Source organism: Camelina sativa, chromosome 8 (assembly GCF_030686135.1).
Source record: "Camelina sativa cultivar CO46 ecotype springtype chromosome 8, ASM3068613v1".
Lineage (NCBI taxonomy): Eukaryota > Viridiplantae > Streptophyta > Magnoliopsida > Brassicales > Brassicaceae > Camelina > Camelina sativa.
Genome location: NC_141887.1, coordinates 27306067 through 27320815, shown reverse-complemented (window position 1 = coordinate 27320815; position 14749 = coordinate 27306067). Strand labels below are relative to the sequence as shown.

Sequence of the window (14749 nt, the reverse complement as noted above, 5' to 3'; positions counted from 1 at the left end):
GTATCGCACGAGGCTTTGGCTCTAGAGAGATCGTTGTGTACTTGTGTCCCTTAATCGAATCAGACCGACTTGATTGGTTTAGTCTAATTATTATGTCTTTAATCAATTTTAAAGCTTTATAAGATGATTTTAATGTGTATGGGAAAAAAAAACACTTCATTATCAAAGTATATAGTTCATGTGTATCTTTTAGACATGACTGTATTGCAATCGTAGAAGTTCTAAACAGAGAGAAACTATAACACAAACTACGGAAACCCCTAATAATGTCTTCATAAGTTTTGCAAACTCCTTCTTTAGTCCTCTACTCAGCAAGAGCTGTGAAATCATAAAGAAACAAAAAGTTTAGTATCTTTTGGTTTTAACCTTTTGATAAACAAATGAAGTCAAGTATGTGTAATAACTTTGGTTTTACCTGTTGGCTGTTGCAGCAGAAGATGGCTCGTCCTTAGGCTTCGTTGTTGGGAAGGGGATAACCTCCTGCAACAAGATTCAGAACATGGGAGTTAAGACAATATATACTATTACATTGGATTTTTCCTAGAGACTGTATTCAGCAGAAAAAAAGAGGGAAAGAAGAAGAGAGGGACCTTAATGTTCTGTGAGTCGGTTAGTAACATAGCAAGCCGATCTATTCCCATTCCCCAACCACCTGTAGGAGGCAATCCATATTCTAGAGCCGTGCAAAACGACTAATCAATAGTCATAGCTTCATCATCTCCAGATTGTCGATCCTGAAATCACCAAGGGTTTCAAAATGACAACACATATATACACAAAGAGATGGAGAAAGAGTGTGTGGTGATGGATACATATATATACCTTGAGCTGATCAGCAAAACGCTGCCGCTGTTCCACAGGATCATTCAACTCGGTGTAGGCATTGCAAAGCTGCAGCCAAAATAAAACAGTTTAGTTTAGAGGAACTCTCTACTTAACAAAAAAAAATAGATATATCAAGATTCTCATATATATATATATATAGCTTACTTCGTGTTGGTTGACGAACAACTCAAACCGTTCAGTCAAAAACTCGTTGGATCTGTGAGATTTTGCCAATGGACTCATAATCTTGGGTTGGTTCATTATGAAAGTTGGGTTAACACATGTCACTTCCAGAAAGTGTCCAACAAGCTGCACAGTGAAAACATTGCAGATATCTTAAATAAGCATATATATATATGAACTAATCACAGAACTTCCAATTCATACTATTAGCTAGGGGATAATAACATTACCTTATCCAACAAACGAGCTGTCGTCTGAGGAGGTGGGCATCTGACATTAAACCTCTCACATGCATCAATCAGATACTTGTTAGCTTCCTCGCTAGCCAAATCTTTTGGTATGTTAAGGTTGGCCATCTTCTCTAAATCCACCATCATGTCTATCCTCCTACAGAAACAAAGAAGATCATGAGTTCATTCCCAAAAACATATGTTCACCAAAAAGAGCTCTGTCCTGATCTATCAAAACATTTGACTAACCTGAATGGAGGAGTGAAGTCTATTTCAATCGGCTCCTTATCGTACCCATTAGCATGATACTTGATTTTGTAGCCACCTGTTAATTCCTTCACCATACCTGCAAACAAGAAGAAAAAATGTTAAGTTTGGTTTCAAAAACGTAAACATAGCACTCAGTGCCAGTGGAAGCAGAGGTATTAGACATTACCACTGAGCAATTCCTCAGTCATCTCCATCAAGTCATTGTAGTCTGCAAAAGCCATATAGAACTCGCAGGTGGTGAACTCGGGATTGTGTGTCATGTCAATACCCTCGTTTCTAAATTGCTTTCCAATCTCGAAAACACGGTCATAACCGCCAACAACAAGCTGCTTGAGATAGAGTTCTGGTGCGATGCGCATGTACATCTTCATATTCAGATCATTGCGATGTGTCTCGAATGGACGTGCAGATGCTCCACCAGCATTAATACTCATCATAGGTGTCTCAAACTAAAACAAAGTTCACACACATTGTATCAAATTTGCAAATTACAAACTGATACAAAAAAACAAGGTATGGGAAAAGTCAATGTCGTACCTCAAAGAAATCAAGATCATCAAGGTATCTTCTAATGTACTTGATTATATTACGGCTGGTATTGAGGACTTGGCGGACCTCATTGTGAAGTAACAGGTCAAGGTAACGCTGGCGATAACGAGTTTCCTGACACAAATGAAAAAAAAGTATCAAATCATATGTTACTTACCGCCCAAATAGAAACAGATTGGTATTGAATTAAGCATTCTAAACTCTAAAGAAAAGTTGCAATGGTACCTGATCTTTAACAATATAAGTTTGTGGATTTCTAGGCTTGCCTGGAACCCAAATTTCAGTATTCTGCAGAGGAAATGATTAAAAAAAAAAAAGGTTAGTGTAAAAAAAATGAGACGATTAAAAAAAAGGTTTACTCACTATATTAGCCACACCAAACCTTAGGAGGAGCCTTATAATTAGCTCCACGAGGATTTTCCTCGGTTCCATGACGAGGCCTTTCCTTCATCGGCAACCTGTGAAGGCAATGAGACAACACAGTAAACGATCTTGAGAAGATACTTAGCTCTCCCACGTTAGTTTTTCCTGGAGATAGGAGGACAAAATATGTATGTGTTCAGATAAAGATCACAAAATAATTAATATGCCGTAAAAAGGAAAATAAAGAGGTAGTAAACCTGGAAATCCAGTGACACCAATAATATCTCCACGCCTAACATTAGCATGGAGCCTGAGAAACTCCGCTTCATCTAATTCTGAGTAACTGAGTCATATCACAAAGAAAAAAAAAAAAAAAAATTCTAGTTAACCTGCATAAACAAAAAAGAACAACTCCTAAGGGGAATAAGTAAAAAAAAAAACAATTAGTCACCTCTTATTAGCCACAACTTGGACCTTAGAACAACGATTATGTAGATCATAGAAGACATTCTTGCCATAAGATCTCTTGCTCATTATCCGTCCTACCAGAAAAAAACAAAAACGGTAAACAATAATATTTTCCTTAACAAACTTCATATATTGATGGGTATGTAATGTATCATACCGGCTAGAGAAACTTGGTCGTCTTCAACATGGTCTTTGGCGCTTAAACTAGTATACTTTTCAATGAATTCAGAGTTTGTCATGGACACAAAGAATTTGTGTGGGTATGGATTGTTTCCCTTTTCCTTCTCTGCTTCAACATACCTCAATCTGTTCTCAAAGTATTGCTGCAAATCAAAAACCTCGTTTCTCACAACTCACAAACCATAAGATACATATATATAGGGAAAAGAAGAAAAAACTTTCTAATGAGAGCTTACTTGTTTGGCCTTTTCTTCTTCCTCACGCCTCCTCTGTTCTTCCCTCTGTTCGTTCTCCAAATCCCTATCAGCAGCAGGACTGCAAAATTTCACATCATCAGATCCGAAAACCTAGAAAAACTGCGGCACAGCAAAAAAAATAGATAGAACTGAGAAGCTAAGCATCCCAAGAAAAAGAAAACCTACTTATCTACGACGGGTTCAGCTTCAGGATCCATGGCCAGATCGATGATCACAAAATCAGATGAAATTGGTCCGCTGTCGAATATATTTAAAACGCTTCTCTTCAGTGAAACCTAAGAGCATCATTAATGACTATAGAGAGGTTTCAAGAATTAATATTTGGCTCTGACGAGAAGAAGTGGCGAAGAGACCTAGGCTTTAACTTTTGTTTGGCACTTTTAGTAAAGTAAACTATTATAAAACTTGGAATTCAAGTTACATTCGTATTGAACTTCATTATTTTTTTCTTAAATTGAATTTCATTATTAAAAAGATCCAACTTAATTTCCTTTTTAAATTAAGAAAAGATCTTAGTGATACATTGTCAAAAGGGCAAAAGATCTTTATTCAAAAGGAGGTTATTTTAAAACCTTAAAACGTCTTTTTAATTTAAATTATATAAATAATTGACGTTGAATCTTAGGATTCATTCTTGGAAGCCACTAGTTGGACACCATTTGGTGGTAGACGATAAGATTTTAAATTTATAATTACCCCAACTAATACATTCTTTAGAATTTTAATCGATATTTATGATCTTATTGATTTTCATTATAAGATGTTATTTAATGGTCTTTTTGTTAGAAGAGTTGTATTGTTTCCTTTTTTGTTTGCTGAGGTTTAGGTTTAGAATCATAACAAAACTTCAATCAAGCTTCGAGATGTTTTTGTGTATGATGATGAACAATAACCTCCGTTCAAGGATTCACATAGAGATCGATTATTTTATCAAAAAAGCATTGTCTTGTAACACGAATTAAAATCTTTCATCAAAGTAGAAGAATGAGGATATCCAAAGAAAGAAGAAGACATATATGTGAATGAATGAAACAGTCAACTCAAATGAATTGGATCTTGCACTTGGAAGAAGCTGTCTGGAGGAGCTTCATTAGGTCATCCGCGTACTTTTTATCTTGCTTATCAACTTCAACCTTAACCTTCACAACTTCAAGACACCTCAAATTCTCCATGAAATGTCTCATCTGTTTCAATTCTCTACAACTTCCTCCATACCCATAAACCTTTAGCACCTTCACTCCACACGACAGTAAACAACTAATTTTCTTCTTCCTCTTCTTCCTCGCACGTTTGCAAGCGCATACATCCCCACATCCTTTTGTAAACTTGTGCACAAGACCCTGAAAGGATAAGAAACCAGCACACTTAGAGAGAGAATATATATGTTCGTTAGTTTCTAAATTATTATTAGTTCCTTTTCAGACCTTAAGGACTAGAGTTTCTAGGTTTGGAGATTTCTGGAGCAGAAGTGGCAATACTTGCCAATCGCGTTCCTCGTGGCTCTCAAAAGACAACGTCACGAGGTTGTTGAACTCAGGCATAGATTTACAGCAGCAATGAAACACCTGATGATCGGTCACACAAACAAAGTCATGGCTACAACTTGAAACAAGTAAATATATATATAGGCGACTAATTAACAATATACTAGATTACAAGAACAAGAAGAAAAGAAGAGAGTAGGAAAGTGACCTCAAGAGAATCAGCAGACAAGTGAAGGGTCACAACATTCCTTATAGCTTCAACGAGTTTGGTTGCATCACCCCAAGCATCACCCTTTGTAGAATCATACCCAAAATATTCATCTACTGGTGGGATATTATAATCATTATACTTCCATAATATAAGATCCAGTCAAGCCTCGTCAAGCGAATCCAACTGACATTGATAATCTTCTGCGACATAACTAGAGTATTCAAGGTACACAAGACTTGGCGTGTCAAGGCCAACCAATAAGTGGGCGTCTAGAGCATGAAAACGGTAAAAGATGGATATTCTCTGGATGGATGAACCCCAAATATGTTTTCTCCAACCACCCCCATCAAAAGGATCACCAGAAAATATGTTAACTTCCTCCAGCACAGGGCAAGAGTCGAGGAGGCAGTCATAAAGATCACCCCATCCAAACGAATTATAAGAGACTTGAACGAGAGAGAGAGTTTTGAGTGCAGGGAAAAGCACACCGTTGGGAGGATGACTGTCTTGCTCGTAATGTCCCCGGGAAAGGGTAAGTTTAACTAACGTCTTGCTGAAGAACTCAGGCATTATACGTTGTATGGATGTTGACGACAAGTCTAGTTCCAAGGCTCCGCGTTCTAGCACATTGCGGATCAGATGGTTGTACTGAGAGTTGTCGATTTGAGAATCCCACTTCATAGAGAATTTCTTGATGGGAGAATCACCGAGCAATACAAGGGTTCTGTCCACGAAATCAAGGAAGCCACCACCATCAACAATAGTTTCTGATGTTCTGTTCGGATAAAAGACCATGGACTCATCGAAATCAAGGTTTTGAACCAGAGGCAACAGATTTCTCCACCGTTTTGAGAGAACTGATGTGGCAGCAGCAATTTTAGTAGGGATCAACGACAGGATCTGACCCAAAACCTCATCTGGTAAGCTATTAATTGAACAAGTTTCCACCTTTTTTTTGGCAGCCATAGCCATACCCTAAAAAAACAGAGTCAATAAATTTATCAAAGGGATTTGACAAAAGTAAACCATCTACCACAAACAAGCTAATTAACACAGCTTATGTGATGTGTGATTTGATTATCACGAGAAACAACAAACATCAAATCACCGAAACTTGTAGATGACAAGAAACGTCGATAAACCTACCTTGGCAGTAAAGATATCGAAGTTGGGAGTTTATTTTCTTTGCTTTTTATACTTTTCTTATCAGAGCATAATTTTCTTTTCTTATCAATACACTTTGTTTTTTTTTTTTCGGTTGGATTTTTTTGTTTTAAGCTTATAGAAAACGAAACAATATAAAACCAATTATACAAAGATGTATCTTATAAATTTAAGTATCACATATAAATCAAATAAATACGCGAAATTTTTTTAAAAAAAATTCACACAACAATAATAATTTTATTGAGTATCAACAACAAAGGGACAACCGAAAGCTACAACAAACAAAGCTACTTAAGCAATTTATGTGTGAGATTAAACAATTCTGAAACCCCACACACACACACACAGACAATCATTCGAACATAAATAGTCTGGATACGAAACAAAACCAATAATAAGATTTAGATCTTGTGCGAAGAAGAAAAAGAAATACCTTTCAGGACGAACAAGACCTAAACTTGTAGATGACAAGAAGGTTCGGTTTTTTTTGTTGGGGTCAAAAAAATCGATATCTTATTATAATATACTAGTTTCCCAAAGTACGATCGCAACTAAAGATATTGACAAGATTTTGTTATTTATACTAAAAATTAAAACAAAAAATTACAATTACTATTTTTGAAAAAAAGTAAATAAAATTGAAAATAATACAATAAATTACTATTTTGGAGCAAGATTAATTAGGGCGCAAAGAATGAGAATTACAGATGATATATAGGAGATTACAAGTAGGGAAATAGGAAAATAATATTCACACAATCCTTTAACTCTACATGCCCCCGGAGGAGCTTTTGTTACCCTAATTTTGGAACAGAGCTTTTGACACCGGGCACGAGATAATGGCTTTGTCAGTGCGTCTGCTAGCTGGTCTTCGTCGAGACATGAGATACGCGGAGTGCACCAGAGCGGACGGACGTCATCACGAATGAGGTGATAGTGATAGTCAAGGGCGACGTGTTTCATACGGGAATGAAAAACAGATTGGCACAGGATTATGTTGCTCCCACAATATCACAGTAGATCACCGGTGTAGTCAGCGAAGTAATGCCAAGTTGTGTGAGTAAGGATAACAAACCCAACGTAGCTCTGAAGCTGTATTCGGCACTGCTCGATATTCAGTTTTGGTGGAAGATGTGGCGACAGTTTTTTTGCTTCTTTGCAGAACATGAAATCGGTGTTGAGCCCAAGTAAAGAATGTAAGCATTCGTCGAGACGTAGTCATCCGTGTCATGAGAGGATGTTCCTGCCATGACACGGTGAAACTGATCGCAGAAGAATGCCATGACTATGAGAGGATATGTTCCTGCAAGATACCGAAGCGTCTGTTTCACGGCCTGCCAATGATCTGTTGCAAGTACGAGAGCAAGAGGTGTAGATTAGAAGCGTGTTAGGAAAGTATAGATTTCGGAGAATATTAATTAAACCACAAGCAAGAATATATCAAAGAAGAGTTACGTTAAGCTATTTTGTGTGTGTTTTGGTCATAGCTAGCCATTAACTATAGCTGGCTATTATTAGCATCTTGTCATGCTTCCTACATTTTAAGATGTCTTGTTACGTAAAGATAACTAGATTTAAACCCGGACAAAATTTTAATTACTATATTATTTATAATAATTTTGATTTATATATTTGTTTTTTTCATTTTTCAACTATTAAATTTTGTATATAAATCATATGGTAATTTTGTTTGTTTGATGTATATATATGCAATTATTATTTTTGTTTGGAAATTATTCAAATAAAATAAAATGTTATAAAGTTAGAAAGTGTTAATATGTATGATAATTTGTAGTCCATATAATAAATCTCTATATAATTTGTAAGTTAAATAATTCCAAATCTATACTATATGATATAAATTAATAGTTTGGGTGTTAGTTTCATAGTTTAAATCCGTCATGTTAGATCCATTCCGCAATGAGTTTAGAGATTTTTAAAACGCAAAAAACTACTCTAAAAAATCTGGGGGAATATATAGTATTCATGTATTTTTTTTGCTTTTGTTTTGCATCACTCTTTTATTTACTGCAGGTACATATTTAACTTCGCAAGTTCTGATATAACATTAACGATATACATTACTTTTACTTACTTTTCTATGAGTAAATTTACAATTGCACTTAAATTTCTCTATTACAGATAGGTAAAGAGTAAACGATCTGTTGTTGTTGTTATGTCTTCAGAAAAAGCAACATTCCTTGAAAGTACCAAAAAAGAAAAGTTAGTTCAATGAGTTAAACACAGTCACGTACATGAAATATACCAAAGTATGTAGAATCTTACTTGCTTGTTAGCCAACCATGTATTGTTACAAACCTCATACTCATAGTGTATAGTTACCATGTATGCAGGATCCTTACTTGAGCATGCCACACAATTTTGCTTCCCTTACTAATGAGAAAAATGAAGATGTATCGTTTAGATTTCGTAAATTATTGTGGCAATTGTTTGATAGAAAATGGTTATTTATGAGCAATTACTGTCTAGGGTTGTAGTTGAGTCCGTGTAAGAATATTTCAGAGATCAGGGAGAAAATCATGGATAATAAACCACAATTAACTTCTAATAAATTGGTTTAGGAAATATTTTAGGCGTCACATATGTAAAGACTAAAGAATGTGCCATAAATTAGTTACCAAATATAAAGATACGATTGTATTAATAGGATTTTATATGATCTAATCTATCCTTTAACACTGATTTATTACAGGTTGATACAGGTTGAACATTCATCCAATTATGTATCCACTATCAAAACACGCTAATCCACTCATCAATGGGATCGAAGGCCCAACACAATATCGTGGATCCACTCAACAACGGTCGGGTTAACGGATAAACGCGCGGACCCACTTGCCAAACGGATCGGATCATTGATTTCGTATTTATTATCTCAGATTTACCCTTTTTAATTTAAGAAAAACATTTCCTTAATGATTAATTCAGTGGCAATTTGAATAATTAGATCAATAATTTTGGACATTCTCTAATTTGTGTTTCTCTTTTAATTATAGGAAGATTATAATTAAATCCGCAAAAACATTGTCCAATCCAGTGTTTTCACAACCGGATCGGACCGGCCGGTCATACCGGTTGACCCGTGACCCGGACAGTTCTTCGGTTTGGGTTTACTGCTAATAACCGGAAACTATAAAACCGGAAAAACCCAGAAAAACTCGCTATAGACCCGTAACCCGGTGAACCGGTCGGGTCACGGTTCAAAAAAATCTCTTCGATTTCAATTGATTGCGAGACTAAATATATGGTTTCACGATTCATTTATTCTCTGAACCTCTTAATTTTTTTTATTCCTCTCTAACAGTGACACACTTCTTGTCGCTTCGCTTCATCTCCTTTGATATGTGAGGTCAATTGATTTACTTTTTATCTTTAAGATTCATTTTGATTTTTGAAGCATAATTATCAGAGAGAAAGATAAATAATAATAAGCAACTACCGCTCTTTCTTTATTCTATGTTTTCTTTCTTAATGGCTCTGATCCGCCATTGTTACTGTTTTCTTTTTGTTTAACAACAATATTAAACGCAAGTAGGGTTTTAAAAATTCAATTGATTCTATTATGTATAAACTATATAATCTCTATAAATATATTAATCAATTAATTGACCCATGATTCAACCCGGTTGACCCGATGACCCGGTAACCCAGAAGGTAGTCCGGTTCACCGTCCGAGTCGGGTTTAAAAACATTGGTTGAATCCAGTACAACAGAATTGTGATATTGCTTCTTGTTATTTGTTTCTTGTTTTTATATAGTTCTTGTCCGGAGGACAGTCGGAGGTGGAGACAACGACAGGCAACACACTCAACCTGAACGCGATGAACCAGGCACCAAACCCATGACACGTGTCCTTCTCCTACGCACGTGAACGCAGCTCAGACCACTCTCGTGGCTTTTATTTACTATAGGGAAAGTATATATATATATATATATATATATATATATTATTCCAGTTGGTATGGTAAAGAGAATCATAATTAAAATTATAGTCATCACCACTATGATTACAATATTGTCTCTGACTTTTATTATTTTCTTTGGGAGTGTATCGGTGCATATATATTTGGTAAAAATAACTAATCACATGAAGAATGAGTTGGCGCAGAACAACAAACTTAGCTGTCTTTGTGATCAAATTTTCTTGTGAGAAATCTCTCAATTAAGTCTTTGATATTGAAGTTGTATATGAAATTCCGTTTTCTCCATGTGGTCTCATCGATACTTAATTACTGTACATAATTGAGAATTATAATGCGAAACACAAATTTTCAAGTGAAGCAATACCACAGAAAGAAAAGAGTAAAAAGGAGATCGATCTATGAATAACAAAACCATCTACTATAATCTTCCATAGCATTAGTACCAATTGAAATCAGTTATGCACAAACTAGAAAAAACGATTCTGATTCCAATTAAAGGTTTTTTTTTTAATGCAGCAAAAACAAAACCATCCACAACCTTTAAAGCAATTACATATTTGTATCAGATGTGGAATCTATCATAGTTTCACTTCTCTGATGGTGGGCGCTTCATCTTGAGAAGATGAGAGATACCAGCAATGACATGAGCACGACTACTAGGAACTCCTGTCTTGGCCAAAGCTTGTCCATTTTTGTCCAACAGAACAAAGCAAGGAACGTACTTTATATCATAGTGGAGAAGCTACATATTAAAAACAGAGGAAGGGAAAGATTAAATCTTTAGTAAAAAGCTCTGTCAATTAGTGTGTGTATGCAGCGAGAAGAGAGAAAGAAGTATAAGCTTATTAAAATACCTCAGGGAACCAATTCTCATTCTCTGCGTCAGCCATTGTAATGCTGAGCCAGTTTGAATTCCTCTTCTCTACCTCTAAAACGAAGTTGAGCAAAGAATTGCATAGTCTGCATTTGGGTGAGTAAAATTCAAGTACTGTAGCTTCTTTCTGGCTGGCTAAAGCAGCTGCGAAAGCCCTCTGCTCTGCTTCTCCTTGCTCACTATTGCTTAAAGCCTTCTTCTTTGGTCTAAAGTTTGGATTTTGGCCAAGTGAAGACAATGAGCTGAGAGCAATGGAGCCAATACTTTGCATAGATCTGAAGAGCCACGGTCCTTGAAACTCACAGGGGCTTGATGATTTGGGTTGCTTGTTTGAATCCCATGGCCATTTCAAGCAAAAGAATGGATCTTTCGAAGTAGACCCGCTCTTAGTGATCTTTGAATCCATCAAGAGTTCCCTTTCGACTTCAAATCCACAGCAACGGTGACTACAAAAGCGATTACGAGAATGCAATTCAGTGATGATTAGAGAAGAAGGACGAGTGAATTTGGGGATTTGGAAAAAAAAGAAATTAGGGTTTTTCTCTTTTTGTGATTTAAACCAATCTGGTTTAATTAATTAAAATAAAATTTGGGACCAAACCGAATTGATATACCAAACCAAACCGTAATCAAAGCTTCGTTTTGTTCTTTCTTTTTGGCTGTGGTAATATTATAGCCTGTATAAGCAAGAAACTAGTTTCGCCAAATTCGTATAATAATGATCTTTTGTTATTTTTTCGAAAGAAACAAGTTTATAAAAAAGAATGCACACACTTTTGCATGAATCATACAAATGAGAATAGACTTACAAGTAAAAAGGTAAAAAAGCGATCCAGTTTTTTATCTCTCGTATTCGTGTCACAAATACTCTTGCAAGAATTGGGGTTCCCCTTCAGAGCCAGGATCTGAAAGCAAAGCAACGAGCTTTACGTTTTCTCTGCAAGCTCGAACTCTTACCTTTATTTACGATCCCCTGCTCTTGTCCTGTCTCCTTCTCTCTATCCTCTTCTTGACCATTACTTGTCTCTTCTTGTGTGACCGTTGAGGTTGAGTGATCTTGCCTCTGTGATCTTTGAGGAACACTTATAATGTTTTCTAATAAACTTACTCGATTTGCCTGGTCCTCTGATCTATCAGGTGACAATTCTTCGGCTTCTTGGACAGGCGTTATATTTCTAACCATGTATATAACTCTATCTAGTGTCCCTAACGCTTGTTCTACCTCTGGACTGACGCAAAACCGTCTTCTCATACAAACATCAGTCTTGGTAATTTCGTTTCCATCCTCTGAAGAAACGCTTTCCTCATAATCTTCTTCTTCCTCAATCTCTGTAACAGTTTTTCTATAATGGACAGGTTTGTTTTCAGTAGCATCTCCATGATTCTTTTGATCCTTCTTTGGCTGAGAATTGCCATTCACTTCAGTGGCTTCCAACTTTGGTCCTTCCTCGATTGCTTTATCAGTTGAATACAGAGCTTGGCGTATCTTAGTGTACAAAGGATCATCTAAAGCTCTGCTATAATCTTCATCAAATTTAGCTACGGAAGCAACTGACTGTTACATTCAAATACATAAAACGGTATCACTCAAGTTACCTTGACACTGCACCAAAACTTCGAAACAGCAAAATAAAAAATTTATGTTTTCTAACCTTTTTATAGAGTCTGAAACCGTTGCCAATGAGCTGCCTAGTTATAAAGTTAATAAGAGATGGAGGCATCAAGTCCAGCTTTATATCCATCTCCCCTATCGTTCTACAAAATTTGACAAGAGCTAGATGTTAGCCTCAAGCAAAGACAATTAGCATGTAGCAATACTACTTGTACAATCATCACTAACCTGAAGTAACTCCTCTGTGGAGTAACCTTTTGTAAAACAAATCCGCCTACGAGATCGATCCTTACTGCATCCGGTGATTCAGGTATAACGAAGTCCTTAGAGGACATTCCAATGCCATCTAAATCAGAGATCTAAAAGTTCCAAACAAAATCGATTTCAGATAATGTCAAATTTTAATACCAAGGGTAAGATTAAAAATATGCATAAGGATTTTGCTTTACCGAGTTCAAAAGGATGACGGCTAAGTCATCTATAAAGTATTCAAAAAAGAAGTAATGCACAATAATCTCTCTGTCCGTCAATGGCCATGGTACCTTCATCCTTTCTTTCCGCAATACAAAACATTTCAAGGTTAGCTTTATAGAAACCAAAATATAAAGTTCCTCATCATTCTCAATGTGAACATACCTCGCTAAACAAATCTGTTCACCAACTCCAATCTTTTGTAAGCATGTGCTTTTTAAGATCCTGAATGGTGGAAATGAAAACTGTGGCCACCTATATACAACATAAATCAAAAGAGAGTAGAGTAAAAGTTGTCCAGCGAGACAATGAGATTATGTTGTTGTTCACAATCCAAAATATTTAGGACTCTCACCATTTCTTGTAGAGAGCTGTTTCCCAAGATACACATAAACCTGCATCCATAACTCACAATTAATATCACCTGCAGGAACCTCTTTGAACCCACGGTCTCAGTTCTAGTAAGAAATAAACTTACATTCGTGGATAGGCCCATCCATGTAACCTTCAACAAGCATAGTGTGAAAAGGACTTCCATCAAGCCCTTCACGGTACATAACACGGCAATCTTCAAGATCATGTTTTAACTGTAAAAAAAAACAAAACTTTTTTGCTACATCGTTACAATCCAAAGATCGATCAGTGGTGGACAAAAAAAATGGAAATGTTATGTCTGAAGTCACATACTTTCCAGTCACCATCGTTGGTTAATTTAGTAACATCATGATGATCCGTCATGGATACACTCCTAAGCTTGCTAAGTAACTTGGATACCTCATCTGTTCTTTTATCCAATGTATTCTCATTACACTCTACAAAAATTCATCACACCAAAAAAAAAAAATCTCAGAAGTGTATCCCTTAATAGAAAACAACAGTACTCTCAACTCCAAAAGAAAGAATATGGTATAGCAAAAAAAAAAGCCAAAACCTTTAAGCTGGTTTCTGAGAAGAGATTTGAGAGAGTCGTGATTGGTGAGTACAGGAGAAGACAAGGTCTTGTCCAATTTATCTCTGTACTCACAGATCTCTCGTTTCTTCTGCATAATCTCAAGCTTTCACCTTCCCAAAGACCAAACAATCCACAAAATCACTTTCAAATCCCTGATTTGATCACACAAAAAGAAATTTTCAGAGAGAAAGAAAGAAAAAAAAAACAGAGGATTAGCAGAGAAAGGCCCAACCTTTACGGAGTTCAAGAAAGCTGATTTTTAGCTACGAGGAACAAAAACGTGACCGACAAGACGGAGAAAGTTATTTTGAATTATTATTATTTGTTCTCGAGGAAATGCAAATCGGGTACAATTACACGAAAAGTCGGAGTTTCCCAATAAAGGAAGGAGGTAATGATGCGTAATGGACAGAGATTAAAGTTGAGATTAAGGCATAGTTGAGAAAGAGATAGGGTTTAAGAGGAAGAGAGGGGAAGGGGGACCGATATGTGTCGGTGTCAGAATGAGTGAAAGATAGGTGGGAAGATCTATCTCCCCTCTGCCTCTTCTCTTAATCACAACTTCATTCTTCTTCTTTGGGTTTCTTCTTTTTTCTATTATAAAATTTTTTAGAAAGAACAAAAGTAGTCTTAAATAGGAAGGTGATGATGATACAGTTGAGAAACTGAACATTTTTTTGGGGTCCTCTGTCTTAAAATTTTTGGTATA

The 14749-nt window shown here is 36.1% G+C and overlaps 3 protein-coding genes and 1 pseudogene across 10 annotated transcripts; all 4 read right to left on the bottom strand.

Annotated features, from left to right (window-relative positions):
- Positions 1–137: 137 nt before the first annotated feature.
- On the bottom strand, positions 138–3660 carry LOC104708464 (lysine--tRNA ligase, cytoplasmic-like). Its single transcript, XM_019228947.2, has 16 exons — positions 3491–3660; positions 3305–3383; positions 3046–3211; positions 2872–2962; positions 2678–2763; positions 2440–2585; positions 2283–2345; positions 2046–2171; positions 1675–1957; positions 1488–1584; positions 1239–1395; positions 991–1134; positions 823–891; positions 591–734; positions 416–480; positions 138–318 (listed from the first exon to the last, which is right to left on the bottom strand). Exons 1-14 carry the CDS (start codon positions 3520–3522, stop codon positions 693–695), a joined length of 1581 nt encoding a protein of 526 aa, XP_019084492.1. The 5' UTR covers positions 3523–3660; the 3' UTR covers positions 138–318; positions 416–480; positions 591–692.
- A 705-nt stretch (positions 3661–4365) lies between these two features.
- On the bottom strand, positions 4366–5992 carry LOC104709911 (F-box protein At4g27050-like; annotated as a pseudogene).
- Positions 5993–10528: 4536 nt separating this feature from the next.
- Positions 10529–11574, bottom strand: LOC104708463 (uncharacterized). Its single transcript, XM_010425040.3, has 2 exons — positions 10986–11574; positions 10529–10873 (listed from the first exon to the last, which is right to left on the bottom strand). Exons 1-2 carry the CDS (start codon positions 11409–11411, stop codon positions 10718–10720), a joined length of 582 nt encoding a protein of 193 aa, XP_010423342.1. The 5' UTR covers positions 11412–11574; the 3' UTR covers positions 10529–10717.
- A 128-nt stretch (positions 11575–11702) lies between these two features.
- On the bottom strand, positions 11703–14711 carry LOC104708462 (uncharacterized). Of its 8 annotated transcripts, none has more exons than XM_019228943.2 (10): positions 14273–14711; positions 14020–14192; positions 13776–13900; positions 13567–13693; positions 13444–13483; positions 13254–13343; positions 13067–13166; positions 12846–12976; positions 12658–12760; positions 11703–12560 (listed from the first exon to the last, which is right to left on the bottom strand). In XM_019228943.2, exons 2-10 carry the CDS (start codon positions 14132–14134, stop codon positions 11898–11900), a joined length of 1494 nt encoding a protein of 497 aa, XP_019084488.1. In that variant the 5' UTR covers positions 14135–14192; positions 14273–14711; the 3' UTR covers positions 11703–11897. The 8 variants fall into 8 exon arrangements, with proteins under 8 accessions (XP_019084488.1, XP_087318110.1, XP_019084489.1 ...); XM_087461984.1 differs by having other exon boundaries at positions 13067–13170; positions 13776–13898; positions 14273–14695; XM_019228944.2 differs by having other exon boundaries at positions 14020–14150; positions 14273–14687.
- Positions 14712–14749: the final 38 nt, after the last annotated feature.